Source organism: Podarcis tiliguerta (assembly GCF_965153285.1).
Source record: "Podarcis tiliguerta genome assembly, chromosome: Z".
In the NCBI taxonomy this organism is placed as follows: domain Eukaryota; kingdom Metazoa; phylum Chordata; class Lepidosauria; order Squamata; family Lacertidae; genus Podarcis; species Podarcis tiliguerta.
The window spans coordinates 20,312,298-20,339,701 of record NC_139553.1 but is presented as its reverse complement, the minus strand read 5'-3'; the positions used below and the strand labels follow the sequence as shown (position 1 = coordinate 20,339,701).

At 44.7% G+C, this 27,404-nt stretch overlaps 1 protein-coding gene and 1 long non-coding RNA gene across 3 annotated transcripts in view; one reads left to right on the top strand and one right to left on the bottom strand.

The window, feature by feature from the left end:
* The window catches only part of LOC310669768, a 571,559-nt gene that overhangs the window by 84,781 nt on the left and 459,374 nt on the right, over nt 1–27,404 (bottom strand). The gene's annotated exons all lie outside the window — the stretch shown is intronic.
* The window catches only part of OPHN1 (oligophrenin 1), a 117,590-nt gene that overhangs the window by 41,062 nt on the left and 49,124 nt on the right, over nt 1–27,404 (top strand). For both annotated transcript variants that reach the window (XM_083423577.1, XM_083423578.1), the window contains 10 exons: nt 2,967–3,068; nt 3,173–3,283; nt 4,792–4,896; nt 6,540–6,669; nt 8,451–8,551; nt 10,482–10,573; nt 12,790–12,868; nt 14,838–14,871; nt 23,171–23,233; nt 26,802–26,876. In XM_083423577.1, coding sequence (XP_083279703.1) covers nt 2,967–3,068; nt 3,173–3,283; nt 4,792–4,896; nt 6,540–6,669; nt 8,451–8,551; nt 10,482–10,573; nt 12,790–12,868; nt 14,838–14,871; nt 23,171–23,233; nt 26,802–26,876 — 892 coding nt within the window. The remainder of the gene's footprint in view (nt 1–2,966; nt 3,069–3,172; nt 3,284–4,791; nt 4,897–6,539; nt 6,670–8,450; nt 8,552–10,481; nt 10,574–12,789; nt 12,869–14,837; nt 14,872–23,170; nt 23,234–26,801; nt 26,877–27,404) is intronic.

Sequence of the window (27,404 nt, the reverse complement as noted above, 5' to 3'; positions counted from 1 at the left end):
GCATAACGAAGTTCCACCAGACTGCAAATAAACGTTCTTAGTTTTCCACGTGGGAATCTGCACCTAGGGCATTATCTTCTCTGCTGGAACTGAGGTCCATGTTCTTTCATACCACAAAGAAAAGTTAAAGTCTCCTAGAGTTTTTCCATAGCTGGGCTATTGAAATTCTAGCCCCAGCCAACATCCAAGTCAGAAGTTCCTTAGAGCACACATTTCCCACTTCTCCATCCCGCATGTTCAATAAAGAGAGTTGCGGTGAAGCCACAATAATGCATTTAATTATTTTAGAGATTTCTTGATACACCTCATTCCAAAATTATGAGACCCATGAGCGCTCCCACTATAGGTGAATTGCTGCATGTTTTTGAGCATCTGTTTCTCATAGGAGGTTCTGAGGCTGTTCCCTGACTCCTTTACAGACACAAACTGCCTCCTGTTGTGCACAGATGTTTCTCCATTGGTCCTTTCTGTCTCGAACTACTTGTAAAGTGCTCCTCCTTGTGGCTGGGCTAGAAATCAGAAAGAGCTTCCAAAAATTGCAGTGGTGGTTCCCAAACTTTTTTCATGCCTGTGCTGCCATGGTTCCATGGTACCCTTCTACCCTACCCTTATACAAGCATTGTTTGGAATAGCGGTTTGCATGACCCACCAAGGAAGACAGTAACACAATAAAGTTCCGCAATGTAACAATTAGCTGCACATTTATTCAAAATCCAATCAGTTGCTTAGCTTAATTGATTCAACAAAACTGATACTGGCTTTTCAAAGTCTGATAGTCATTTACATCTCCAGTGTCCCCTGCAACCCCCTTGCCTCAGCACCTCATATGTAATCCCATTGTCCCCACAGGGTGTGCTACCTCCCACTTGGGGAAGCACTGTTGCAGATAAACCCTTCAATAAACCCTTTGTGTGTGCATTGGTTGAGGTGGAGCAGCATTGGCCAACATGATGCTCTCCAGGTATTGTTGGACCCCCAGCTCCCAGCAGCTTAAGCTGGCATGGTCTTATCACAGCCATGCAAAAAAATATATAACAAATTCCAGGTGGCTCTGGGTGCGTTAACACCAACTCTGGGCACTCAGTAATGCTTATATAACCACTGGCAAGTTTCCCAGTGGGAGAAAATACGCTCTCTAAAAATGGTTGGAGGAAGGTATCATTTCTGCACATACAACCCTACACACAACCCTAGAATCATAGAACTGCAGAGTTGGAAAGGAACATCTGCTTCAACCTCCAGCAATGCAGGAATCTCCACCAACCGCTTTAAGTATCCTTAAGGCAGCTTAGTCCCAGTGATTTTCAGTGGGTCTCGGGTGGCGTAAGTCCAAGGGCTTGGTTTGTGTATAAGATGAAATCCATCTGGCAGCACGTCCCAGGCTGCCAGCATATTGCAGCTGTTCCAAAAGCCATATTGGATCTAGAATGGGCGGTGAACTTTTTCTTTAATAGAAAAGCTGTTTTCTATTTCTTAGAAAGAGGCCGGCTGCCTGAAAATGCAATGGAGCAGATGGCCTCCTAGACTCCTTTATATCTCCCCATTTTTAAAATTTTTTTTGCAGTGAAGTTTACTAAAAGCCATTTGTCGCTAGCGCAGCTGGCTCTTGTGTGTGCCTAGATAAGGCTCCATTTGCACAAAGAGGAGTAACTTCTCCAGGATGATACCCCTTCAACAGTGCAGTTGGGAGATGATAAGATAACTGAATGCTTCCTCAGGGAAAAAGGGAAACCTCTCCATGTAGACAGCTAACATCTCTGGGTGAATGGTGTGGTGGGAAACTCCTCGCCATGATGCTATGTAGCTGCTTATAGAGGCAGGTAGCTTTCAGTCTTGTAGATCTCACCTTCCCCTATCCAGAAAGTTCGTCCTTATGAACGCCAAGGCCACACCATACATTTAAAGTGCTAGGATACCACTTCGAACAGTCGTGGCTCCCACCAACGAATTCTGGGAGCTACAGCCTACAGGGGCTGGGAATTGTTACGAGCCCCACCCAATCCTCTCACAGAGCTACAATTCCCAGAGTGGTTTAACAGTCACAGGAAGTACTGGGAATTGTAGCGTTGGAGGAAAAATAGGTGGCTACAACAATTATTGAGTAGTTTAATGATTGGTTCCTCTTCAGAGGAAACTAGAGTTTGTAGCGCTGGGAGGAGAATAGAAGTCTCATGGAATCATAGAACTGTAGAATTGGAATGGACCCCAAGGGTCCTCCAGTCCAACTCCCTGCATATAAACCGCTTACTGTATTTCACCACATACTAGTCACCACCGCATAATAGTCACAGACCCCTTTTATGGACCCCAAAATTGCTCCCAGAGAATTCCCCGCATAATAGTTGCAGGGATAATTCTCAGCACATGCATTCTCAGTATCGGTATATCTCCGTACATGGTCAGGGGGCAACGGTGGTGCTGAGAGTTCTGAGAAGGCCCTCTATTCCTTCCCCCACAGGACTACAATTCCCAGAGTGGTTTAGCAGTCAATCCCTCTTCACAGGAACTCTGGGAACTGTAGTTCTGTGGGGAAGGAAAAGGAGGTCTCCTAACAACTTTCAGCACCCATAACAAACCACAACTCCCAGAATTCTTTGGGATGAGCCAAGTCACAATCTTCCAGTCTTTCTTACTTCCCTACAGGGTGGTTGGGAAGTTAAAACATGGCCATTCTGAGCTGTCTGGATGAACTTTAAGTGTTCAAATGTTAGAAATATTGTAACCAGTGCTTGCTTCTGAGACTTTTTTTTTGTTAAATCAAGCTTGGAATCATGTGGAATCATGTCCTTAATAAGAATGATTCCTCTGTGCAAATGCAGAGCTCCTTTCCTTCACTACTAAAATTTTGCAGAGCCAGTGGAGAGTGCCTTTTAGGGTCAGGCTGGAAACCCCTGACATCTGTTCCTTAAAAATAGTACTTAACAGTTGCTCACAACACAATGATTTTGCATCTCCTCCATTTCTAGGAACGGAAAAAGAAATTTGAGAAGGACGGAGAGAGGTTTTACTCCATGTTGGATCGCCATTTGAATTTATCTTCAAAGAAAAAAGAATCCCATTTGCAAGAGGTAGGTGAAGAGGTTTTCAGCACTTGAGAACCACACTTTCTAAGGACATGTAAAGGTAGCCGTGCTGCTGTTGTATTAACATCCCCATTCTGTTTCTCACCTAGGCTGACATGCAGGTGGATAAAGAGCGGCACGTTTTCTTTGAATCTTCCCTGGAATACGTCTATCAGATCCAAGAAGTGCAGGAGAGCAAGAAGTTTAGTATTGTGGAGCCTGTAAGTGAACACCCCTGCAACCTTTGTTTCCCTCCAGATTGCATTTGGCACTGAAGCCTGTGTCACATGCTACAGAAACTTAATCTCCATTGGACAGGGGTGGCATTTGATGTCTTACTGCCTCTCTTGATGTTGTCTGTGGCTTGCAAAACCGTAATAAACAATAAAAAAATGATGCACTGGTTGCCAGTTTGCTACTGGATCAGGCTCAATGTGTTAGTATTAGTATAAAACACCCGTAACAACTTGTGACCAGCTTACCTGCAATATTGCCTTTCTCCATATGCACCCCCTTGATCTGCAGAACTGGCACTGTTTCAGGTGACACATAATCCCCATTCTGCATTTGTAAGGACTCAAATATTTTAATGGGACAGCACCTACACTCTGGAACTCCCTGCCTATTGACATCAGGCAGGTGCCTTCACTTCATTTTTTCCAGTGCCTGATAGAAAATGTTATCTTTAGGCAAGCCTGTCCAGACATGTAGAATGTGGGTGTCTGTTTTAATCTGTTTTTAGTGTGTTGCTGAGTTTATCTTCTGAGTGTTTGAGTTACTGAATTTTATTTTCCTTGCAAAGAGCTTTGAGGTTTCTTTTTAGTCGTGCTGTGTATAAATTTCATGAAATGAATGAATGGACATATAAATAAATGAATAAATAAAATAAGACTTGCACATGCTCAGCTTTTATATATAAAGGCTGCAGAACCCAGTGCTCCTTGGCTCCGTTTTAGCGCAGAGTAACCACAGGTACGTTGAGAATAGATGTTGTGTGACCCTCACCTCCCGGTCACCCTTCCCTTCATTAACTCCCTCATTTCACCCGACACTGGAGATATTCTGTGTTTCCCAGAAGCCATGGCAAGAGACTCTCAAATCCAGGTATGGGAGCATAACTAGGAGAAGCATTCGTTGTTCCTGATTCTGCATCATGCCCAAAGCCATTCTGGAATCTTTTATAGCAGGCACTAGCGGGGAATTCCAAAAGCAGAATAGAAACCAAAAATATTTGACTTTCAAATGGATAGTGTAATTTGTGATTTTGGCCCCGTCGTGCTGAAAATGGGGTGAAGTCATCCTAAAATTACCTTTTGGTCCACCATCTAGTTTCAAGATGGCACCTGTTGTCAAATGTTGACAAAAATGGCTGTCCCTACATTGGGAATCCTCTTGCTGAGTTTAGTTACGATAGGCTGAACCTGTGCCAGAAAGCAGGCAAAGTCATGCCAAGGTCATGTGTCAGTCTATTTTGATTCAAAACTGTGCCTGCCATCTGCCCCATAACTTACCTTGAGAGGTGTCCAGACCGACAGAAGACAGACAAACCGTTTTCCAGAATATGTAGCAGATGCTTCTCCAGAAAAGGAGATGTGTCTAATGTTTAAGCCTTTCTTGTCCAACTGTCAAAATAGATTCAGCAGGCCGGGAGGATTTTTACGCACCGTGATTCTGGATGCACAGATCTGCTCTTTAACTTAGAAAATGTTGCCTCTTTTGTTCACCACAGGTCTTGGCTTTCCTTCATAGCCTCTTCACCTACAACAACCTGACTGTGGAATTGACGCAGGATTTCCTGCCATATAAGCAACAGCTTCAGCTCAGTCTGCAGAATGTGAGTTTGCTTCCCGCCATCCTGTCTTTCTTCCTCCTTCACTCCTACTGTGGAAATGCTTGTTTGGTGTGCAGTGCCATATGTCTTGTAAGAACATATGAAGAGCCTGCTGGATCAGGCCCATGGCCCGTCTAGTCCAGCATCCTCTTCACATAGTGGCTGAACTGTTGCCTGTGCAAAATCTGCAAACAGGACCCGAGCACAAGAGCCTTCTCCCCTCCCTAGGTTTCTAGCAACCAGCATTCAGAAGCATTGCTGCCTCCAAATGCAAAGGCAGAGCATAGCCATTGTGGCTAGTAGCCTTTGATAGCTTCCTCCTCTTCTATGAATTTATCTAGGCCTCTTTTAAAGTCATGTAGTTTGGTGACCATCACTGTCTCCTATGGGAGGTAGTTCCATAGTTTAACTACGGGCATTAAGTATTTCTTGAATCTTCCTGCATTCAGTTTCATTGGATGTCCACAGGTTCTAATGTTATTGGGGCAGGGAAGGGGGGTTCTCTATCCACTTCTTCAAGGCCATGCATAATTTTATGAACTTCCCACTAGTTTATGGATTGCGGACTTGCAGTCTTTCCCAGGGTCCACTTTGACCAGGAATCCGCTGCATTGCAAATTGTGTTTGTTCTTCCATTCTTTTTGCAAGGCGACTTGATTCCCCATGTGGCTGCTTTGTTGCTAACAGAGGCCATCATCTGAGTAGTTGCCTTCCCACCTATCTTTTCAGCAGAGAGTTGTTTGTCCACACTTATTTCTGGCAACCAAGAGACCTGTGTATTCTTGCTGTTTAGTGACTGCTGGAATGACTTGGGCACCAGCAATCTGGTGCCTTTGAGGAACGGGAGCCTTTTCCACCTCTATCCAAAGGATCATCTGGCCCAGTGCTTGCAGTCCAGGAACTCCAGGGAAAACCTGTGGCTATGCTTGGGTAGATGCAAGCAGGGAGAATGTTCTCAGCCTTTCCCCCATTCAGTGGGGAAGAGCTGTGTGGGCAAAGGTGGAGCAGAGACCCTTCATATTTACTCAGAGTAATCAAATCCCATCCCGTACAGCAATATGTTCAATGGAACGTCTCTCTTCAGAAGCAGCAGAGCATGACTGAATTGTGTGCAGGGGTTCCGTTCCAAGGGTTTTGCGTATACGGAAAACCATCCCCTTAGAACTGCCCATGCACAAACATATTTACCTTTCTGTTGCTGGTGCCCCGACCAGGCCTCATCTGGTAAGCAAGGCAGAGAGCTTACAGTTTGTGTGCATTTAATTTGCGCAATTTCAACCTAGTAGTGCAAGGTTGAAATTGTGGAAGTTAAATGCTCATAAGTTGCAACTGTACTGTTTGCCCCTACATACTGCTGCCGTCCACTTTCTGTTAGCTGTTTTTTTTATGCAGAGGGCTGCACTTGAGGGACTTTTTGTTCTCATCTTGCAAGGCAGCCCTCAGTCTATTATTTTTGAAGAGATGGTTTGAGCTACAACTCTCTTCAGCCCCAGGCAGCATGCATTGTAGTCCAATCCGTCCAGAAGACAGCAAGTTGCCAAAGACTGGCACAGGCACTTTAGCTGAATGTCAGATTCTTAAGCTTTTGCTTTCATGCTGTTATGTCCAAACTAAGTAGTCTTCTTCTCCCCCCATTGCTTTTACAGACCAGAAATCACTTCAGCAGCACACGGGAAGAGTTGGAAGACCTCAAGAAGAGAATGAAGGAAGCTCCTCTCACTTGCAAGCTCCCTGGGAAGCCGACCATAGAAGGCTACCTGTATTCGCAAGAAAAATGTAAGTGTCTGCCAAGGGGATCCTATGAGGGATTTGCTGTGGTTCCTGCATTTCAGGGGACTGGACTAGTTGACCCTTGGGAGCACTTTCCAATTCTATGATTTGGTGACATTGGAAGGTGGGCAGACTACTTCATTGGAGGTTTTTAAGCAGTGTTGGCTGACCATCTGCCCAGGTATCTTTTTAGCAATGATTCATTTCAGGGTGTTGGACTAGATGATACCCTTTGGGCCCTTCCAGCTCTTTCATTCTATAAGGGAGGCTTCCAGAATCAACCTCTGCCGGACTCAGCTCTGGACATTTGAGATTCCACTAGGCCAGAAATGTTATCCACATTTTTCAAGGCCATATTTCCTCTTCACTGCCAGCCTGCAAAATTTCAGAAATAGCTTCTGCTCATCACTCATCTCCCTTCCAGCCAGTGATGGATTGGTAGCACATCACAGGCTTGAAGAGTCAGAAGTCAGGAGGGACTCTACTGGACCTCTTAACATAGATTTCAACTAGTTCTTAAAGTGGAGAAAACACTCATGGTTTTTTTTTTTAATATAAAATTGAAGGCAGGCTAGTTGAAATTGCACAAGTTAAATCCTAAGCAAGGTAGAGAGCATAAAAGTTCATTATATGCCAGGTTTGCTTGGGGTTACCTGGTCTGGAAAGAGCTTTTAAGTTCTCTGCCTTTCTGCAGGTAGTGGGATACTCATCATGAGACCTTGGATACACTCATAAGATCTTTTAGGGCTACTTGAGTTCCCTCGAGATCTCACGTGAGCATCCTTGGCCTTCCAGAGCCAATGCGCTGAGCAGGCCTTGCCCCTCAAGCAAGAGAGAGAGAGCTTAGAAGCCCTTTTGTGCTGGGTCCCTTTGGATTACATAGTGTGAAAAGAGCTTTCAAGCTCTCTGCTTGGGTGGCAAGGTCTGCTGGAAGTATAGGGGATTCTCTCTTTTTCTCCCTGTCTCCGCTAGCCATGGGGTGACTCCAGAGATTTTTATGTATAAACAGAACCCCTGGAGCCAAATACTGCATGAGATGCAGTCGTACTGGAAGCTTTTAAAAAAGTTTTCTGCACAGAACCTTGTTCTTCCACCAAGATTTGGACTTCCAGATCTCTAATCAGACTTTCTTCTCAGAATGGAGCTAAAGGGCTCCTGCACTCTCAGAACAATTATGGGACGGAACTGGCAGAATCTGCTACGACTTTGCTGTGTGGAGGGAATGCAGCTGTTTTAACAGCTTGGAATATTAGTTCCCTTTCCTCAAATCTTTACAGGCGTCTTTGCCTGCTATCAAAGGCAGGGAAGAAGAATGCCAGGTGGTTTGCTTACTGTCAAGGGGATGACCAAGGATTAACCTCACTGAGGTTGAACAGTGGGATGGCTGCTCTGTGTGCTGTTGGATAGCATGTCCCTTTGAATGGTGCTAGGTTCAGAAAAGGACAAGCAAAATGATGGAATCTAGACAAGATGGGCTGTTGGCCTGCTCCAGTAGGGCTCTTCTAGTGCTGTTCTGGAACCTCCAGGCCCAGGGGCAGTCTATCTGTGAGGACAAGATTTTGGAGTAGGTGGGTCATTGGCCTGATCCAGCAGGCTCTTCTTATGCTCTTAAGTGCAGGGTCTCCTATCCCATGCACTATTTCCTTGTGCCCATTCCCAAGTTGTCCTGCTGGAACAAGCCCTATTTAAAAGCTCTCTCTCTTTTTTACACCAGATATTGCATGCAAGTAAGAGATGTACCTTGGGCAGCTTCTGTTAAATTTGTTCAATTCTGGACTTTGATGCAGGGGCCCTGGGCATCTCATGGGTCAAATACTACTGCCAGTACGAGAAAGAGGCAAAGGTGTTCCGGATGACACACATGGAGCAGAAGCCAGGGTCAAAGCAAGTAAGTGAAATCCTACTTAATGCTTTGGGAAGCATTTAAAACTAACTCTCTGGTGGTAATTGCAGCTTGTGGTTTCTGCACACCACTGCAAATTTCTGCATCCAACCTTTTGACATGTTTCATGTATTATTATTATTAATTTATTAGCCAACTTTCACCTTAAGGTCCCGGGGTGGATTACAACATTAAAACACAGTACAGTCATACCTTGGAAGTTGAATGGAATCCATTCCAGAAGTCTGTCCGACTTCCAAAATGTTCAGAAACCAAAGCGTGGCTTCTGACTGGCTGCATGAAGCTCCTGCAGCCATTTGGAAGCTGTGGAGGCCCCTTTGGATGTTTGGCTTCCAAAAATAGTTCGCAAACTGGAATACTCACTTCTGAGTTTGTGGCGTTCGGGAGCCAAAATGTTCAAGAACTAAGCTGTTTGAAAACCAAGGTACAACTGTATTGAATTAATGAATGAATCTTTATTTGCATCAGCCATCACCCATATCAATAAAACAACAATATGAGATAGAATAGAATGAGAAAGAATAGAAATAAGAAGTCAGTTATAGAAAATACAGTTAAGGGTTTTGAATCAATAGTCAAATAGCGGATATTATTCTAATTTCCCCAGCTGAAAACCTTATAACCTTTGCTGTCACCTGCTCATCTTGATCTGCCAAGAGAAAAGACACTGGCAGTGGCTGGGCGACCCGGAATGAACAATAAAAGAGGGGTGATACTCTCATTCCTCAAGTCTTTATAAAGAGTGCAAGCCAGAAGGACATGCGCCACCGATTCAGTACTGCCATCTCCACAGGGACATAAGCATTTTTCGTGTGGAACCTCTTGGAATTGTCCCTCAAGTACAGTCGAGGGCAATACATTCAATCTTGTGAGAGTAAAAGTATGTCTATATTTTAGAATTGCTAGGTTATGCAGATAGGGTGCCAGAGAGTCGAAATGGGAAGGTGGAAAATTGTCTTACCATGGGCGAAATTTCCTTATTGTGGCCAAGTTGTTCTGACTCTCGATATCGTTTAGGTGCTGACAAATTAGACTGTTTGCTTTACTAAAACCCAAAGTGACTAACTGTTGTGGTGATAGACCACAAGAGTGAAGTTTTTGATAGACAATTTTAGTCCAGGCGTCCTTGTGACAATCTTACAGCACTAAGAATATTAGACCAGGGGGATTTGAGTTTAGGCAAAGCCAATAGTTAAGTGTCCTGCGCCGGGATCTGTAATTCTACCGAGGGAAGATTAGCCTCTAGGCGCAATGATGCATTTGGGACACAGGGTGTATTAAACACGACTGTATTAAAACAGTTTAAAACAATTTATAAAAACGAGTGGGTACTAAAAGTACACTTCTCAAGTGCCGATAGCTCAGGGCGAAGTGGCACATCTCCAGCATTCTCCAAGAGCTGTTTAGTGAAGGAGCCCGGTGCAGCTCTCTTAGGGGCTGCCACAAAGAAGGCCCTCTTCCCCTGAGCTGTCACCCCCTCTGAGGGTGGGGGAGCTACCAAAAGGGTTCCCTCTGTCAATCTCGGCACACGAAAAGGTCTGTAGGGAAGGAAGTCGCCTTTCAGGTATTTCACGGCTGAGTCATTTAAGACCTTAAACACAAACATGAGCACCTGGGATTGGGCCCAGAAGCAAACTGGCAACCAGTGTAGACATTTAGAAGCTCAGCATGCAAAGTGGTGGTGATTTGGGGTGCTCCTTTTTATTGCTTCCGTATAAACACTTACAGATGACCACCTGTTCTCCTTGCCTTCTGACTCAGCTTCATTTCAATGCCAGCCTTGCTGTCACTCCTGAGAGTTCTTCCCATTTGCATGGATTGATTTGCTTTCCCCTCTAAGCTTGGGATCTTAAAAGTGAGATCAACTGTTCTCTCTCCCCCCCCCCCTCTTGCTTTCTGTAAATTCTCTTCTCAGGGCACCTTACACCTGATGCTGAAGTCCTGTGTGAGGAGGAAGACAGACTCCATAGACAAGAGATTTTGTTTTGACATTGAGACGCTGGAAAGGTAATCCAAACTCCTGGCAGGTTTTCAACTCTTTAAGTTTGCATTTCCTTCAAAAATTGCACAGGCGGGGGGAACCTATTAAAAATCTTTATTTACCACCTGTTATAAAGTGAGTTTACAGGACACAGAAATTACAGCTTTAAAATTAATACGTATGCATAGTAAACTACCAGAAGAATTTAAAAACAAAACAAAATCAAAACAACAAAAAATCACAGGTTCATGAGGTCTAGAAACTTACCATTTAGCGAAAGCTCAGTGGTGGAGCATCTGCTTTATATACACTGAGATCCAGGGCTGAGGGCCTTCTGGCGGTTCCCTCATTGCAAGAAGTGAGGTTACAGGGAACCAGACAGAGGGCCTTCTCGGTAGTGGCACCCGCCCTGTGGAAATCCCTCCCATCAGATGTGAAGGAAATAAGACATCTGAAGGGAGCCCTGTTTAGGGAAGTTTTTAATATTTAATGCTGTATTGTTTTTAACACTCAATTGGGAGCCACCCAGAGTAGCCACTCAGCCAGATGGGTGGGGAAACTCAGCCAGATGGGTGAAGTATAAATAAATTTTAAAAGGTAAAGATACCCCCGCCTGTACGGGCCAGTCGTGTCCGACTCTAGGGATGCGTGCTCATCTCGCTCTAGAGGCCGTGAGCCAGCGCCGTCTGAAGACACTTCTGGGTCATGTGGCCAGTGTGACGAAGCTGCTCTGGCGAGCCTGCACCAGCACAGCACACGGAAACGCCGTTTACCTTCCCGCTATAAAGCAGTACCTATTTATCTACTTGCACTTAAGAGTGCTTTCGAACTGCTAGGTGGGCAGGAGCAGGGACCAAGCAACGGGAGCTCACCCGGCCGCGGGGATTCAAACCGCCGACCATCCGATCGGCAAGTCCTAGGCACTGAGGTTTTACCCACAGCGCCACCCGCGTCCCTAAATAAATAAATTACAATTATTATTAATTTAAAAAAATTATAAAAATTATTTATTTATTTATTTATTTATTGAGTTGGCTTGATCCTGTCTCTGACATGAACAGAACAGGCTGAAATTGAAATCTGACTGAGTTGCCCCAGCCACTCTGGGCGGCTTCCAACAAATTAAAACACAGTAAGACATCAAACATTAAAAACTTCCCTATACAGTGCTGCTTTCAGATGTCTTATAAAAGTCAGATAGATGTTTATTTATTTGACATCTGATGGGAGGGCGTTCCACAGGGTGGGTAGAGCCAACAAGAAGGCGCTCTGCCTGGTTCCCTGTAACTTTACTTATATTGGCAAACATTTCTACAGATTCCCAGAATGTTGGATGTCCCTTAGCGCAGAGAGTATTTCCCCCCATTCCATATCCAGCCAGGGAAAGAAGAAAAGCATTTTGCAAGTATTCAGAGCTGTCCAGTTTATTAAAGAACAGTAACTCACTTCCTCAGCTGCATGAAGTTGGTGAAATATTTGCAGTATAAATATGTATTGCCCAAAAAGTCCACGAAATGTGATTGGTTCAATCTGTGCAAAGCTGAATAAGCATAGTGACTATGTCAGCAATCACTAGTAACAGAACAGAATTGGTGGTGCTTGTGTATTTAAATGAATATCCTGCTTCGTCTTGCCAAAACAACAACCCGAGGCACCTGAAAAAATACAAATGGGGGAAAAATACTGCAAATCTATTCGAAACAAGTAAACAAACGCAGCCAGGCTTATTGCAAGAATTCAAAACAATAACTAATAAAACTCCAGGTGGTTGCCAAACAGTGCCAAGAAGACCACCAGCTACACTCACTTGACACCAGCTGCAAGTTAGAAAAGCTAGACGAATAGGGTCAAACTTGCTGACAAATTCCAGTTCTGACAACATTGTATTTAGCTGTGGTTCTTCATTGCAAGGGGTGGGCCTAGATGACCCTTGGAGGTACCTTCCAACTCCGCAATTCTGTGATTGCATAAGTTAATTATGCTGCCACTCAAGCTTTTCCAGCTACTAGAAAAAAGAAGCTGCTTCCTGCTCTTTGCATCCTGCATAACCAGTTTTTTGTTTATTTTCCCTCTCCAAATTTTTCATTGAAGTGCAGAGCAGACACTTGTATTAAAAGCATGTGCAAAGTCCTTGGTGCAAGTTGCCTGGAGAAGGATTAAGCACTGTAATTTTGGATTCAGTCTTGTTGCTTTATGGAGAGAAAAACTTTCTTTGCTTTTACTCTTGTTCAATCTCTTGCAGACCTGGGCCCATCACCTTGCAAGCCCCTTCAGAAGCAAATCGACGGCTCTGGATGGAGGCCATGGATGGGAAAGAGCCAGTAAGTATTAAAAATGCTGCCCCCAGTTGTGTGTTTTGATGGAGTTTCCACTGCCACAGGGGTGGGGATGTAATCCAGATGTTGGGCCACCTCTGACAACTGGTTGTGCTGACTGCTGGGAGGCGGACTGCAACAAACTCTGGAGGGCCACAGCTTAGCTATTCCCCACCTCCCCTTTTTAAGTTAACTTGCATTATGTTTTTTAAGTAATGATGTTTCTGTGAGAAGCGTTTTAGCTGGTTTCGAAAAGCAAAATAATGACTCTCCCTTTTCAAAACTTTCAAACGTGTTTGACCATTCCCAGGGGCAGCCTTTGAAAACGTTCAAACTCGAATTTGGCAAAGTTTTTAGGGATAGCCTCTTGAATTGTTCATTTCTCCATTACATTTGACGTTGCAGGAGAAAGAGGCTGAGTGTGGTGACATGATTGGAGTTAATAAAGCTAGGCCTGGGATGGAGAAAGGGGATAGAAAAAAATCTTCCTCCATCTCTTATAGAACTCATGGACATCCAGTGAAGGTGAATGTTGAAAGATTCATGGCATAGAAAAGGGTCCTTAGTTGCGCAGCGCATAGTTAAACTGTGGAACTCCTTCCTGCAGGAGATAGTGATGGCCACCAGTCTGGATGGCTTTAAAAGTGTCATCATTAAACAAATGCATGTAGGAGGCGGCTATTGATGGCTAATAACTGTGGTGGCTATTCTCTCCCTCCATTTCTGAATACCAGTTTTTGGAAGCCACAGGAGGGGGGGGGGAGTGTGCTCTTGCACCCAGGTCCTGCTTGTGGGTTTCCTATTGAAGCATTTTGTTGGCTCCTGTGAGAACAGGATGCTGGACTAGATGGGCCAATGGCCTCATCCAGCAGGACTCTCCTTATATTCTTATGATAAATGTGCACTTCCATAAACTTGGCATTAATAAAGCTGCAGTCTGAATGATTTGCAGTATGTTTATTTTTTAAAAAAGGATTTTATTTTATAATGTTAAAGGATTTTTTAAAAGTAAAAGTGTTGTGACTTTTTGATAGTCTCAGTTCCTTGCAATTTCACCTCCTCCTACTTCAGGGGTGGATAACCTTTGACCCCCCCCCCTTCAGCCGCACATAGCATGGTCACCACTGGCAAGAGATTATGGGAGCTGCAGTCTGGCAGTATTGGGAGGGCCACGCCACAGGATAGCCACCCCTGCCCTAACCATGTGAGCATTTTGTTTCCCTGCAATCTGGAAAAAGTCCACTCCCTGTGGGGATTGTTCCTGGGCTTGTTTAGCTTCCCTGGAATAGCCTGCATGTGACCAGATACAAAACCCTGAACCCTAAGTTATTAAAACCTCTGCCGTCATGGAGATGGGAAGGCGGCTGTAGGAAACGACACCAGCTGGGAAGTAGAGGCAACTCCCCATGGCTTTTATGCAGTGTCCACATCAGCAGCTCTTGGGAGAACTTTGCAAATAGCGTGTGAATTTTTTATATTGCAGTACATTGCATATGATTGACTTGTGCAATTTCAACCTTACACAGTTGAAAGCCAGCCAGCTGAAACCTCACAAATAAATTGCACGTAAGATAAAGAGCTTTAAAGCTCCTTTTGCACCGGGTTTCCCCTTTTAAGCTCTGTGCCTTTCTTACTGGGCTCTGGGATGCTGTTGCGAGAACTCGGATGGCAGTGTGAAATCTTATGGGAGCCTCCCAGAAGCTAGTAAGAAAGACAGAGAGCTTTTGAGCTATTGCCTTGTTTGCTTAGTGGGGCCAAGGCTTGCCTAGTGCCTGACTCCGGAAAGGTAAAGATACTCATGCAGGGGCTGTTCCAAGGGGTCAGTTCAAGCGTATGTGTTTTTGCTTATGTGCACCATCTCTGAAACATGTGCAAGAGGTGATTATACTGTCTTATATCCTGTCTTTCAGTCAGTTTGATTCTTCAAGGATCAACGTGTTTGCCATCTTTTTAATTTACTTTTGCTTTTATTTAGATCTACCACAGTCCCATCACAAAGCAGGAAGAAAGTAAGTAACTCCCATTTTGGTTTATGACTCAGGTAGATCCCAGATAACCCCTGTATAAGTGCACACACTTTTGCCAGCCATTTGTGCTTTTCAAAAGCATGCATAAGGTGTGTGTGTGTGTGTGTGTGTGTGTGTGTGTTGCTTTGGAAGAGCAGGCAAAATGTTCTGGATGCAGGTATCTTGGCACTTAGCTTGCTTGACCCTTTCCATGGTGGCTGATGTTATCTTCCTCATAGTCTTAAAAAACCTTGGTGTAGAATCATGGAATGGTAGAGTTGGAAGGAACCCAAAGGGCCATCCAGTCTAACCCCCAACAATGAAAGAATCACAACATAGTAACAGTGTCCACCTCCCTTCAGCTACGATTCCTAGAGGGCCCATGAAACGGCACTATGTGATGTTTATACTGCAGCCAGGCAAAGGGAGGCTGAGGAGAGTATGGGCTGTAAGCGGCCACTCACCCACCTCAAATAGGATATTTCAGAGTTGGAGAGAAGGTTCAGAAAAGGGCAACCCAAATGATCAAGGGGATGGAGCGACTCCCTTATGAAGAAAGGTTGCATCGTTTGGAAACTTTTAAGTTTCGAGGAAAGGCGACTAAGAGGCACCATGATGGAAGGTTATGAAATTATGCATGGCCTGGAGAAATGGTGGACATAGAAAAGTTTTCCTTCCATATTTGGGCCACATAAAAGAAAATCCTCCTTCACACAGCACACAGTAAACTCTGCCCTACGAGGCAGTGATGGCCACCAACTCGGATGGCTTTAAGAGGATTGGACAAATTCATGGCTGCTATCCATGATGGCTCTACTTCTGAATACCAGTTGCCGGAAACCACAGGGAGGGAGAGTGTTATTGTGCTCTCGAATCATGCTTGAGGGTTTCCCAGAGGCATTGGCTTTGCCACTGTGAGAAGAGGATAGGCCATTGGCTTGATCCAGCACACTCTTTGTAATGTTTCTACGAACATTTTTGTAAAAGCTTAGTGAGATTAAGGCAAAGCCATTCTTCTATCCCACCCCCACCCCCACCCCACGTCCCCCAATAAACAAATTCAGGAAAGTTATCTGTGCTCCCCCCCTCCCCCGTCATGGTGGCAGCTTCATTTCTCTCCTCTCCCCTTAAATAGCTGAAAAGGTTTTGATCAGAAAGTTTGCTCCAGCTGAAGATAACAATAATAATATTTTATTTGTACCCCGGCTGGAGCCGGGCTCAGAGCAGCTAACATAATATAAATAATACAATATGCATTAAAACAAGCAACCAATCGATTAAAATGCATCCCAAATCAATTCAAATAAATTAAAATTAAAACTGGACAAATGAAAATCCTCAAGTTAAAACTGAAAGCGGTTAATACTCGCCAGGACCAACCATTTCCACTAATATTATAAGGACCTGTGAGCAGGCTGGGAAACCTCCTTTGTGTTTGTTCTTATACAAAGAGAAAATGAGTCAGACTGAACCCTGACCAAAGGCCTGGCAGAACAGATCCTTCTTGCAGGCCCTGCAGAAGGATGTCACATCTCCCAGGGCCCTGGTCTCTTGTGAGAGAGTGTTCCACCAGCCCATGGTCATGGCCGAAACTGGCTTTGGTTGAAGCCAGTCTAATCTCCCTGGGATCTCCCGGAATCTTCAGGGTGTTGTTATTTGCAGACCGTAAGGTCCTCCGTGGACATACGAGGAGAGGAGGTCCCATAGGTACAAGGGTCCTAGGCTGTATAGGGCTTTAAAGGTTAAAACCAGCACCTTAAACCTGATCCTGTACTCTACTGGGAGCCAATGCAGCTGGTATAGCATTGGGTGAATGTGATCCCGTGGCACGGGCACGGGTCAAGACGACAAGTGGTGAGCTTTCCAGCACGGAGTAGTCTGTCCACCTCTGCTGGGAGGGTCCAGTCAAAGCTGTCCAATACTGGACCTGAGTACAGCTGAGGGACCTCCAGTTCCGTTATTGTATCCAAATTGGCAGGGAGGTCACGGTGGAGAGACAGGACCTTCTCCGCAAAGAAGCTTGCAAATGCCTCACAGCTATGAATCACAGTCTGATTCATATTTAAATTTGGCTGTCCCTCTAGGGACATTAGAGACCTAATTATACTAAAAGGTTGCGCCAGGTGAGAGCTAGCGGATGCGATGGAGGCTGAGAAGTAAGACAGCCTTCACTGCCATCTCATACGTCTTCATAAACGCCCTATAAGATGTTCTTGTGGCTCTGTCATGGGCACTGTGCTATACTCGCTCTAGTGAGGTCCTGCTTCATTTTCCGGAGCTCCTTGGTAAACTAGGGGGCCCGGTTTCTGCAGGGTCACAGAGGGCGCCTAGGTGTGATCTCATCGATGGCCACCAAGAGCCAGGTCAATGAGCCAAGCTCAGTCAATGAGTCGCCGGGGAAGCAGGGTCCCACAAGGCCTGACGGAATCCATCAGGATCCATCAGGATCTACAGGTGAGCCCAAATAGGCTTGCCATCTAAGCAGGGTGGCGTGGGAAGTCAGACCATGGCACCTCCATCGAGGGGGACATGATCACATCAATGCCTGCACCAAAGATCAAATCCAGCGTGTGGCCTACTTGATGTGTGGGGCCCAAAACAAACTGGGAGAGCCCTAGTGTTGCCATGGAAGACACCAGATCCAGAGCCTATGAGGAGTGGGCGGCGTCAGCATGGACATTGAAGTACCCGAATACCAGTAGGTTGGGGAACTCCAAGGCCCAGCCGGTCATCACCTCCAGCAGGTCTGACAGGGTGGCTGCTGGTATGCTAGGTGGCCAGTACACCAGCCAGATAGCCAAGCTCTCCTCGGCACCCCACACCAGGCTGACACATTCAATGCCGCAGATTGATGGTGATGGCAGAGCCCTGAAAGAACAATCTTCCCAGATTAATAATTCTGCCCCCCCCCCCGTCCACGACTGATGGAGGACAGAGAAATCTGGGGGTGCCATCCTTCGTAAGGCAACTGTTTCCCCTTCATGCACCTAGGTGTCCGTCACACAGGCCAGGTCAACCCCCTGTGAGGTAAATAAATCTCGCAGGCTGGCAGTTTCATTGCCTATAGACCTGTCATTGCACAACACCAGTGATGGAGGTGAGTAATCCTTGCTCACCCTACCTTCGTCCCTCGGGATGGGGCACAGATTGGAAGGGGAACGAGACTATCCATATCTCAAACCCCTTTGCCTATAGAGTCTGCCCCCACCACCATACCTCCCTCGCCCCTCCATGGTAGTAATTCCAAGCCCCACGCTTGCCTCCTTTGATAGCATTTATGTTATTCTTTCCCAGCTTACTATTCTACTTATAATATCACAGCTCAATACACACAAAATAATCAAATAAGATGGGCCGACTAGACATCAGGTAGTTATCTGGTTATCTACAGGACTATTACATTATTTGACAACCTTTTAACTAACTAACTAATTAATTAATTAACTAATTTAAATTAAACCTCAAAACAACTCGCAGACTAAACAAAGCTACCATGTAACATACATTCAAAGGTGGGGGACCACTTAACTAGACAAAAACAACAATTAAACACCTAAGTATAGACTGATAGAACTTAAGTGTGACCATAACACAATAACACTTACCATAAACTATCCCTAAAAAACTGAAGCAAACAAGAAAAAAGAAAAAATTCCTCCCACCCTTAATGTCTGACCAGGATCCCACATGAGGTGTTATTTGCGGCCTGCGAAGAAGGTGGTATTCCTTGCTATCCTCTGAACTTAAAAACTGAGGCAGTGGGAAGTTGGTATCAGTCCTGGCTGATTCTCTCTGCCATGTTTCCGTGTTTTCGGCAGCCCTGGGCCCCAGAAAGATTCCTGTGGCATCAGGGGTCAGCTCAAGTCTGTTCAAACAACCTGGAAAACCGGACGGCATCAGGGAACAAGCAAAAGGAGCGGGGGGCTGATTCTGTAAATGCCCTATTCAATATGAGTATTGTGCCCGATGGTCTCAGGGGGGCCTGCCCCCTGCTGTTGAAACGGCACTTAAAGTATCAAGGAAGATGCATCTCTTTGCATCAAAGTCCTCAGATTTTCCCCCACAGCTGGTGTTCTTGGGGTCGTGAGATGGTACTTCCAGAGGGGGAAGAGACCTCTGCCACACCGTCTCCGCCAAGCCAGAAACTGCTAGCGCCAGCGCCTCCGCCTCCGGGACAGTTCAGCCCCCAGCTGCCACCTGGGTTGATTCTGTCTCAGGTGCGGGGGACCCAGAGGGTTCAGGTTGGCCTCATCCAACCCCCAGCTGCCACCTGAGGGACGGATGTTGACTCTCCCCCTAAATAGAGGGCCCTTACCCCCTCAGGGCCCCAATCTCACCTAAGTTCTATTGTTTACCTCTTCTGCTATGGCTCATCACCAGCTCCCGGTTCCTCACGGCACCTTGAGAGGAGAATTCCCTCCCAGCTTCCTTAACTCCTTTACATTTGAGCCATCTGCAGAGCCAAATATCTCAGCCCAGGCTCTGTGCCAACATTTAACCAAGGCGTTTCATTTAGAAGTACTGCAGGTATGTAGCAGTATTTAAGTTCACAAGCAGGTGCTTTCAAAACAGCTTCTTTGGCATCAGCAATAACTATCCTCCACCTCCTTCTGTTCGTCTAAATACAGGAGAGTCAGTGTCCGAGTCAGGATCAACCTTCTTAGAGCTACGAGTCTTTAAATAAAGCAAAAAGATAACAGGAAGATAAGGCAGTAGATGCCAAAAGCTGAAAGCCAGGGTGGTGACTACTAGGATGCTCAACTGATTTACGACTCTGGCTTCAATTTCTCTAATGTAAGAATCTCAGGTTGCCACACACAAAAACATGCACTACCTTTGATAAAAGGAAGAATTAGAAAGAAACTAAAAGAAATAGGAGCCTCCCTAACACATAATTGAAGGGAGCTCTAACAAGCGCGTCTCACCAGATAAGACTTGTATCACCTGTGTGCAGTTTCAAATAGATGCCCATTGCTGCTCTCTACTGGGTGTGCTGCATATTGCAGCTACTGACTTTGTAGAATCGAATGCATTTAAAAAGATGCTGTAGGAATTCTTTAATATTACCAGGCATACCTTGATTAGGGTACATTCAGACATGGGGAACATGGCGTTCGTTCCCCTGCTTATAATTATAGTCCTTCCGTCCCTCTCACTGTGTCTTTCGGACGGATATACTAGCAACCTTGAACTAAACCTCATGTTCACTCCAGTGGGTGTGGTGTGACATAAGACGCCCGGTAATATCATCACACAGCTGATTACAAAAAAGAAATAGGAGAAGAGTTAAGTATGATAGGGACCTGCTACCATAGTAACATAATGAAGTATATATTATTTTAGCTTCAAAGGTAGTAAAGGCAAGATATCCTCGTGCAGGACATATGAGGAATGAGAAATGAATCAAATCCTTCATTGTAACATCTGGAAGCAAAAGTTCATGAAGAAGAGTCCCATTTCCCTCGATGTTTCCCTAGCTGTTAATTTCTACATTATATCTGAGCTTTCACATGTAAAAGCCACTGCTGGGAAAGAAATGAGATATAGTGCTCATTTCTATGCTGTTTGATTCAAGGAGAAAAAAAATCCATTTGCAGTCAATCATGGGAGTAAATTGATGATTTTTGGAGGGTGGGTGTGCACAAAAACACACACTAGCACACAATACTTTTCTGTCTTTTTCATGGTTGAATCACGAGGGAACAGGCAACTGTAGGCAAGTGTAGAAAGGGTGTGGGGGAATAGTAGCGTTGTCCAGTGATGTCCCTTGTTGTCTCCCACGATACCCACTGCTGTGAACATGAAATTTTGTGCAAGTTGCTGGTATATCAGTCAAAGAGCCACAAAAAGTTGCAGTTCCACAATGCAACAGGTATTGCAGTGTGAAAGGAACATCAGAGGGACAGAAGCACTAATACTATAACCAGGAAGGGAATTAATACAACATTCCCCATGTCTGAATGCGCCCTCATTAAGGCCCTAAAAGAGCTTCCATAAGATATTTTTAAATGCGTTTGGGCCTATTTATTATACACCCGGTTACAAGAAGAAACGGAGCAGGAATTATACATTAGATGGATCTGCTACCATAGCAACATAATTAAATAATCTTATTTTTAGCTTCCGTAAAAAGAGCCCAGCATCAAAAGCCTGACTAAATAGCTTATAGCCATTATTTGCGGGGTGGGGATGGGGTGGTAGTGGGAGGAAACCCACTTAGTGCTAGTAATAACTCCATAGGAATACTCTGATTAAAATGGCCATTCCATTTTATATAACAATATATCATAATTACTAATCTTAAACATCTGCCCATGTCCTTCCCTAACAGTGGAATCCCATAAATAGAATCATAGAATTGTAGAGCTGGAAGGGAGCTGAAGTCCAGCCCCTGGCAATTCTCAGAAGTAAGCCCTGCTGAGCCCAGGAGGACTCGCTGCCAGGAAAATGTGCACAGGATTGCGGCCGAAATATAATCAAATGAGTCAATATATTCCAGACTTTCTAACCAGTTTCTTAAACGTGGGGCCTCTATTGACTCTCGGGGATGTGGAACCTCAGACTTGGGGGCCAAATGTGGCCCTCCAGACGTCTCTGCCCCTAGGGGATCCTCAGATCGCTACCCCCCCCTCCCCAGGCCATTCCCCCCCCCCCTTGGTTTGCCACTGCTGATATTTTTGAATGGATGAATTGCCACTCCATCACTGGCAGCAGCTCTCCAAGATTTCAGATAGGAGTCACTTGGGGATTATTATAAGTAAGTTATTAGTCACTTTTTTTTTGCCACAGGCACCTCAAAGCGACTTACAGAAAAAGAGGAAACACATATATTAAAATCTGGGGTGGGGTTTTTTAAAACACCCCAAAAACTCTGAAAGTTAGTTACAGGCTAAACGCCTGCTTAAAGAGGAATGTTTTCATCTGGCGCCTGAAGATATGTAATGATGGCTCCAGGCAAGCATCCCTGGTAAGATCATCCCACAAATGGGGAGCCACTGCAGAAAAGGCCCTGTTTTGATGATGCCACCCTCCAGACCTGTAATGGAGGAGATAAATGAAGAAGGTCCTCATATAATGATCACAGGGTCTGGATCAGTTCATATGGAGAGAGGCAGTTATTGAGGTATCGCAACCCTGAGCCATTTAAGGCTTTACAGGTGAAAACCAGCACTTTAAAATGGGGCCTGGAAACTGGCAGCCAGTGCAGTTGGACCAAGATCAGTGCAATATGTCTTGCCTTGGTGAGCAACCCAGCTGCTCCTAGCTGAAGTTTCTTCACTGTCCTCAAGGGCAGCCCCACATCTAATGCATTGTAATCTAAGATAGAGGTTGCTGGAGCACAGACAACTGAGATGCCACTGGAGACAGAACCTGGGACTTTTGGCTTGCAAGGCAGATGCTCTGTTGTTGTGTTGTGGCCTCCCACCAGGGCCAGTGGAAAAGGTGGTGACAACAAGGATCTTTCTCAGCCCTACCTAGAGATGCCTGGGATTGAACCTGGGACCTTTAGCAGATATAACATGCCTTCTGGGTCAGGCTTAACTAGGAAACAGCTCTTACCATTCCTTCCTGGCTTTAGATCACTGGTGCCTTGTCACACCATCAAGGTGTGCAGGGAATTGTTGGCCGTATTATAAGAAATCAATCTTTTAATGCACCAGCATGTACACTTCAGAACTCCCTGCTTGTTGACACCAGGCAGGCACTTTTACTGTACTCTTTTGAGCACCATCCTTGTTTAGACGAGCCTACCCAGATATGTAGAATGTTGATGTGTGCTTTAATCTTTTTTAAAGCTTATTGTTGATTCTAATTATAGTCGTACCTTGGATCCCAAATGCCCTGGAAGTTGGATGTTTTGGCACCCGAACACTTCAAACCTGGAAGTGATTGTTCCGGTTTGCAAATGTTCTTTTGGAACCTGAACGTCTGATAGGGCTTCTGTGGCTTCCTGCAGGAGCTTCCTGCAGCCAATCAGAAGCTGCGATTTGGTTTTCGAATGTTTTGGAAGTCGAACAGACTTCTGGAACGGATTCCGTTCAACTTCCAAGGTACGACTGTATTATTTGAATGTTTTAAGCAGCTGCTTTCCCCCCTGATAATTCTATTGTTTTCTTTTTTGTGTGTAAAATTCTTTGAGGCTTTCCTTTACAACCATGCAGTATAGTATAAATTTTATGGAGTAAATAAAAGAAAGACTACCCTTGTGCCTGTAACAGAATGAACTTTGACTTGTCCCTGCCTGTTCTTCCTCTCTGAACCTACAGGCAGATAATTTCCTGTTGCCCTTTGTATTTTACAGTGGAGCTGAACGAGGTTGGCTTCAGATTTGTCAGGAGGTGCATCAACGCTGTAGAGACGAAAGGTGAGTTCTGCAGATTTTGCATCTGGATGCTTCCCCCTTATATAGCATGATTGCATTTTTCAAGGGGTGTGTGTATGTGGATTCAGGGGTTCTGCTTACAAATGGAAATCATGCATAGCCAAATCCTTGGAGGCGACCCCATGGCAAGCAAGTGAGGGGGTGGGAAAGAGAGAATCTCCCATATTCCCATAGCCCACATGCCCAGCACGCATAGCCCAGCAAGCAAGGCAGAGAGTTTGAACGCTCTTTTGTTTGATATACAACAGAACAATTGAAATCTCTCCCCTACTACTTGAGCTTGTGATCCAACCCATTCAAGGTTATGATGACCCCATGGTGGCTTTTCTCCATACAGCTGCCCATATGAAAATAGCCAGACATTGCAAAACTGGTGTTGGGTTTAACATCAATTCTTGATACACCAGAGTCTGGTCAGTAGCATTGGCTGAGATATTAACATGTCAGGTCAGAGTGGCAAAGGGCAAACACAGCCCCTACTCCTTTTGTAACATTAGGCAAATGTTTCTGAATGCATAAATTGTTCAGACTGTGGCAGGAATCCACCCAACACTCATGGGAAAATGTGGTGCAGGCTTTTAGAGTAACCAAACAAAATCTTGTTGCAAAGTATGAAAAAGGTCTATAATTATATCAGGACAAGTTGTTCGTTGTTTACTGTTGCAACAGTTGTTTTCCGAAAAGGTATCTTCTGTTCCATGAAAAATAAATAAAAACATTATGAAAAGAAGAAGCTCTTCTCTCGCCAGGTCAGTCGATTGGGCACAAAATGACTTTAAGTTCTCTGCCTTGCTTGTGAGGGCAAGGCCCACTCAGTGTGCCAACTCTGGAAGTCCTGTGGAACTCTGCCACAGGCGCATTCTGTGCCAGCTTTTAAACACTGACTGAAAACTTCTCTATTCCACCAGGCCTATGCAGGCAATTAAGAGTACACCCCCCACAATGTTTGTGTTTTTAATTATTTTGCTTTTAACTTGCTTCTTAAAAGTATTATGATTTTACTGTATGTTTTCATAGTGTGATATGATACAGTGGCATATAAATATTTCTATAAATAAATAAAAAAACTAGAGATGCTTATGCAAGATCTCGTGGGAACTCGTGATAGCATCCCAGTGCTGGTGCAATGAGTGGGCTTAAAAGCTATTTTCATGCCAGGAAACCCAAAGTAGACCCGGTACAAAACAAGCTTTTAAGTTCTCTGCCTTGCCTGGATTTATCATGCACAACCAGTCTGCAAGAAACCCATGCAAGTTAAATGCACACAAGATGCGATCACACTCTACTGCAATTTCTGCAGACAGTAACTCCAGTTTCTGTAATTTATGCAGGCTGCAATCCTAAACCCACTTATTTGGAAATAAGCACCATTGAACTCAATGGCACTTATTCCTAAGTAGATGTGTACAGGATTGCACAGCTGGCGGTCTAAAAGCACTTGAAGAAAGAGAGTGGTGAAGTCCAACTTGCAGACATGCTTGCAATGTGAATAGCAGAGGCTGTTGTTTTTTAAAAAATATAAAGAGAAGTTGGAATGTTACTAGCAAAAGTGACCTAATATGCAATCTTAGAATTTGTTTTTGGAGGGGTGGGAAATAGACACGCTTCTTAATCGCTTGGAGAAAATTCAAGGCAGCTTAATGACCCAAAGTGACACAATAAAAAGTTGGGCCCGGTATTATTTTAGTTTTAGAGATCTTTATCATAAAATTGCCATTAAAATAAATGGTTTCAGTTTCGCTCAGTGCTCGAGATGAAATCTTAGACAATCAGACTCTTTTGAAGGGCTGGCAGACAACAGCTGAGCAAATTTAATGGGAGCTTTCGTGAAATACTGGCCTGCTCCAAATGTTGCCATTCTTTCTTTAAGCATCTTAGTGGGTTCTGTCTGGAATGTTTCCTTTCATGCTGCATCCTGGAGAAAGCAAGTTTCCAAGCATACCTGGCGAAGGTGGGCTCTGTTGTTTCCAGGAATCTCCCCTTAAGGAGCATCATGCTCCCCCTACACTAAGGAAACCACCCTACAGATTTCTGTTTTTCTGCATCTGGAGAAGAAAAGTGGATTTCTTAGCACAAATTCATGTCCTTAGGGAATGAAGAATTGTTCTCGGTGCTCATGAGTATCGGACTAGCCTTGTAGACTAAGAAAGCCAGAGTGGTGAGATGTTTAGAGTGTCAGACTAGGACCTAGAAGATACGAGGGGTTGAATCCTCACTTGGCCATGAAGTTCACTGCGTATGACCTTGGGAGCCAGTCACTGCCTCTCAGCCTAACCTACCTCATAGGGTTGTTGTGAGGATAAGAAGAGAAGGAGAACATGCCACCTTGAGCTACTTGGAGGAAAAGTGGAATATAAATGTAATAAATAAGTAGAATGTATAACCAAATGCAAATGTGTGAGGTCCTTGGGGAGACACTTAGTAACCCGCAGCAGGGGTGGACTGATGTCACTGGTACTTGTCTTCTGCTCTCACAGCTTGGTCTGGGTGAAGAGTGAAAGACCCCCTTGTTGGAGGAGTAGTTAGAAAGTTGGCCCTGCCTCCTCTTCCTCAAAGAGGATGAGAGGCAACCCTGAAGGATGTGATTTGTCCTCCTGCCTATCCCAAGAATATGGCCAAGTGAGGATTCAAACACTGGTCTCTTCAAGTTCCTAGTCCTCATTTAATCCCCACAACAACCCTGTGAGGGTAGGTTAGGCTGAGAATAGGTGACTGGTAAAGGTCACCCAATGAGCTTCTACAACATGCTGGCTCTTAAATTAATTTGTGACAGTTTTTAGTTTGTTTACTGGATAGCCAGGAAACGAATTTTCCACATTGTTCCCAAACCAACTACATAGAGCAGTGGCTCTCAGCTGGTGGTCTGCAGACTCCAGGGAGTCCACATCACCTACCTAGAGCAGGCATAAGCAAACTCAGCCCTCCAGATGTTTTGGGACTACAACTCCCATGATCCCTAGCTAACAGGACCAGTGGTCAGGGAAGAGGAATTGTAGTCCCAAAACATCTGGAGGGCTGAGTTTGCCTATGCCTGAAGAGGGTCTGTGGCACGACTTGCATAGCAAAAACTACAATAGAAATACCAAATTTTCAAACGTGGGGGTCCATAGCTTGCCTTTTGAAAAATGGAGTCCACAGTACTTAGCTGATTTGGAACCACTGACACAGAGGATTTAAAAAATTATTTTTAAACAGTTCCTTCACCATATACTTATTATACCACACACTGGTTCCTGGAATAAACTCAAAGCTTGCAGGAAATGCCTGCAGAACAATATTATTTATGGAGTCTCCTTGGGGAAGCTGTGGTGGCCTAAAATAATTTTTAAAGAAGACTCTGGACTTGGTTCCATCCTGGTTCCTGCTTTTCCAGGCTCAGGGCAAGGATTCTCTCTATGTTACAGCTGAAAAACAATTGCTTAATTTTAAGTGAGTGCACGAGATGGCGCCATTGAGCTTTGAGTGCCTCCTAAGTCTGCTCTGCCAGGGCTTCAGGAGTAATGGTGTTTTCTCTCTCTCTCTCTCCCCCCCCCCCCCCCCCGCTATTCAGGTATTACAGTCGAAGGCGTCTATCGAACTGTTGGGAGCAACATCCAGGTGCAGAAGCTCCTGAATGCCTTCTTTGGTAAGAAACAACCGTTCGTTGCCAACTGGTTTTTATTTCTGTGGAATCATGGGGATTCTGATTTGCAATTTACTAAATCAAACCGAGTTTCCCCATAAAACCATTAGGTTGGTTTATATGTGTTCTTTTGCAATGGACCAAATTTTCTCAATCCATTCAGGTATGGTAGGAGATATGTTCCCCTTCCCCAATTCTTGGCCTAGCAGATCCTAGCAGAAGCTATACGGTTAAACACTATTTGCCGATCATATTCTGGAATATCATCTTTTAGATAACCAAGCAGAATTATTTTAGCTTTCAAGGGAATACAATATCCTGACATATCATATGAGATACCAGCTTGAACGGATTTCCAGAATATTTCTATTTGAGTACAGTTCCAAAAGATGTGTATGTAATCTGCTTTATTTGATCCACATCTCCCTAACCTGTATATTAAAATTTATAAGATCTAACTTTAATTGAGTCTACATCTCCTGTATCGGACAGGCTGTGTCACAGAATCATAGAATTGTAGAGTTAGAACAG